This window comes from Zerene cesonia, unplaced genomic scaffold, assembly GCF_012273895.1.
Source record: "Zerene cesonia ecotype Mississippi unplaced genomic scaffold, Zerene_cesonia_1.1 Zces_u002, whole genome shotgun sequence".
In the NCBI taxonomy this organism is placed as follows: domain Eukaryota; kingdom Metazoa; phylum Arthropoda; class Insecta; order Lepidoptera; family Pieridae; genus Zerene; species Zerene cesonia.
Genome location: NW_024045132.1, coordinates 2,665,206 through 2,667,957, shown reverse-complemented (window position 1 = coordinate 2,667,957; position 2,752 = coordinate 2,665,206). Strand labels below are relative to the sequence as shown.

At 37.8% G+C, this 2,752-nt stretch overlaps 2 protein-coding genes across 2 annotated transcripts in view; one reads left to right on the top strand and one right to left on the bottom strand.

Moving 5' to 3' along the window:
- Positions 1-979, top strand: part of LOC119838297 (ATP synthase subunit beta, mitochondrial-like) — a 2,442-nt gene extending 1,463 nt beyond the window's left edge. The window contains exon 2 of the mRNA XM_038364165.1: positions 6-979. Within this exon, the coding sequence (XP_038220093.1) occupies positions 6-919 (914 nt within the window). The 3' untranslated portion in view covers positions 920-979. The remainder of the gene's footprint in view (positions 1-5) is intronic.
- Positions 980-1,769: 790 nt separating this feature from the next.
- Positions 1,770-2,752, bottom strand: part of LOC119838296 — an 8,104-nt gene continuing 7,121 nt past the window's right edge. Inside the window, exon 11 of the mRNA XM_038364164.1 lies at positions 1,770-2,744. Coding sequence (XP_038220092.1) covers positions 1,860-2,744 — 885 coding nt within the window. The 3' untranslated portion in view covers positions 1,770-1,859. The remainder of the gene's footprint in view (positions 2,745-2,752) is intronic.

Sequence of the window (2,752 nt, the reverse complement as noted above, 5' to 3'; positions counted from 1 at the left end):
CGTAGCTAAAGCTCACGGTGGTTACTCAGTATTCGCCGGAGTGGGTGAGCGCACCCGTGAGGGTAACGATTTGTATCATGAGATGATTGAGTCCGGTGTAATCTCTCTGAAGGACAAGACATCCAAGGTAGCTCTTGTGTACGGACAGATGAATGAGCCTCCCGGCGCCCGTGCCCGTGTTGCTCTGACTGGTTTGACTGTGGCTGAGTACTTCAGAGACCAGGAGGGTCAGGATGTGCTGCTTTTCATTGATAACATTTTCCGTTTCACTCAGGCTGGTTCAGAGGTATCTGCCTTGTTGGGTCGTATTCCCTCTGCTGTGGGTTACCAACCCACTTTGGCCACTGACATGGGTACTATGCAGGAACGCATCACCACCACCAAGAAGGGCTCCATCACATCAGTGCAGGCTATCTATGTACCTGCCGATGACTTGACTGACCCCGCCCCAGCCACAACCTTTGCTCACTTGGACGCCACCACTGTGCTGTCCCGTGCTATTGCTGAGCTGGGTATTTACCCTGCTGTGGACCCCCTCGACTCGACCTCTCGTATTATGGACCCCAACATCATTGGTGCTGAGCACTACAATGTTGCACGTGGCGTTCAGAAGATTCTGCAGGACTACAAGTCCCTCCAGGATATCATTGCTATCTTGGGTATGGATGAGTTATCTGAGGAAGACAAACTGACTGTTGCACGTGCACGTAAAATCCAGAGATTCTTGTCCCAACCTTTCCAAGTTGCTGAAGTATTCACAGGTCATGCTGGTAAATTGGTACCCCTTGAGGAGACCATCAAAGGTTTCTCAAAGATCTTGCAAGGAGAATATGACCACCTTCCTGAGGTTGCCTTCTACATGGTTGGACCTATTGAAGAAGTAGTTGCTAAGGCCGAAACACTTGCAAAGAATGCATAATTGTCATACAGTGAAGAATGAAAGTGTAATCTTATTTCAAAATAAATATCTATAGCTAAAGCAATCTTTTCATTGCCCAACTCCTTAAATGCATCATAAAAATCTTATGATACCATGAAACAGTAGTATAACACTAAGGTAGAATTCTTTAACATTGATTTCAATTGTCATGAAAAACTAATAAACTGAACAAATTTTCTAACCCTACTTTATTGTTATGTAAACATATTGGTTATACTTTTTCCTGTATCATGACTTGGAGATAAGTATGAAGATAGGTACCTATTTAGTTCGTAAATAATGTGATTTATACATAAAATTATCAGATGATCAACTGTCAATTGATCTGTGATTGTGCATAAATTAATGCATAATGTTATGCAAGATCATCTGACTGAATATTATTATTACCTACTCATTTATCTCTGTATATATGTATGTATATATCTAAAATTCTCGTGTCACTGTAAGTTACCATACTTCTCCGAAACGACTGGACTGATTTTAATGAAATTTTAGGTGCGTGCGTGAGAAACGGCGAACATCTATTTTTCATACCGCATAATGATAAAAGTAAGGCATACCAACGTTTGCCGGGCCAGCATTATAGATATTTCAATATTTAAATATTAATCTACAAGCAATGTGTATAGTGATTTATTTGCATACATAATAAACATAATAATAAAGAATTGACTGAAGCAGGCTATCTATGCAGATGTGGGTATTTAAGTAGGGTTCAATTCGAAATCGAAGTTGTGTTTCTAAAGCAACTTTCTTTTGTGTACATACATACGTAGCTTTCATTTTCATTCATTCATAGGATCAAAATGAGAACAAGACAACACTATAATTGTTATATATCATTTAATTGGAATAGCTAACTAACATAACCTGTACATGTTCTTAATTAAAATAATAATACATTAACATATTTCATTCAGCTTTGGACTGCTACATCTGTATCAGTCACAGGCACCGAGATTTCAGTGGAAAAAGTTTCAGATTGAGCTCTATCGCTATTATTATTCGAAACCTCTTGTTTATCACTTTCATTGTATTTTTCTTCACTTATTTTACTATCACAATTTTCTGCTTTTTCTTTTTCACTGTCTGCCACTTTAGCGTCTGAACTACTTTCGTTATTATTGTTACTACCTTTAACTGCTCTTGCACATTCAACTTTGGGTACTTTCACTACAACAACTTGATCTGGCTTTTTCTCATCATTGGATATGTTCACGGGTTCTTTTAACTTTATCGTTTGAAACTTCAACGGTGCATTTATAGTTTGAGCGCCATCTTTCCTATTCAAAGGCTTGATGACGAGAATTTTTGTCTTCATACCGGCCTTGCTAAAGTCGGTAATATTCTTTTTAATAAGGGGATTTTTCATAAGGTCTAAGCTTTGTTTACGAAATTTTATAGGAACTAAATTTAAATTTGATTTGGTTTTATCTTGGGAACTAGATTCAGTGGTTGGGCTCGCAGTGGTTTGGCTCGCAGGATTTTCATCGTTAACTTCTTTTGTATCTTTAGTTTCGGTAATTACTTTATTGCTATCTTTTATGTTTTCATTTGTTTCTGTTACAGGAGGACTTTGTGATTTACCATCTTCTATAACTGGTTGTACTACAGATTCGTTCGCGTCGGGAACTTTTGTACTTTTAGTTGTATTATCTTTATTTTCTGGTGGTTCTTTTAGAAGGGAAGTTTTATCTATGCGACTGATTTTTGGCAACATGGGTCTAACAAATATATTAGATATCCTTTGTTCTTTAGTTGATGTGAAAATTGTAAAATTAGTAGTTTTCATATGAGCCCTACCCCCAT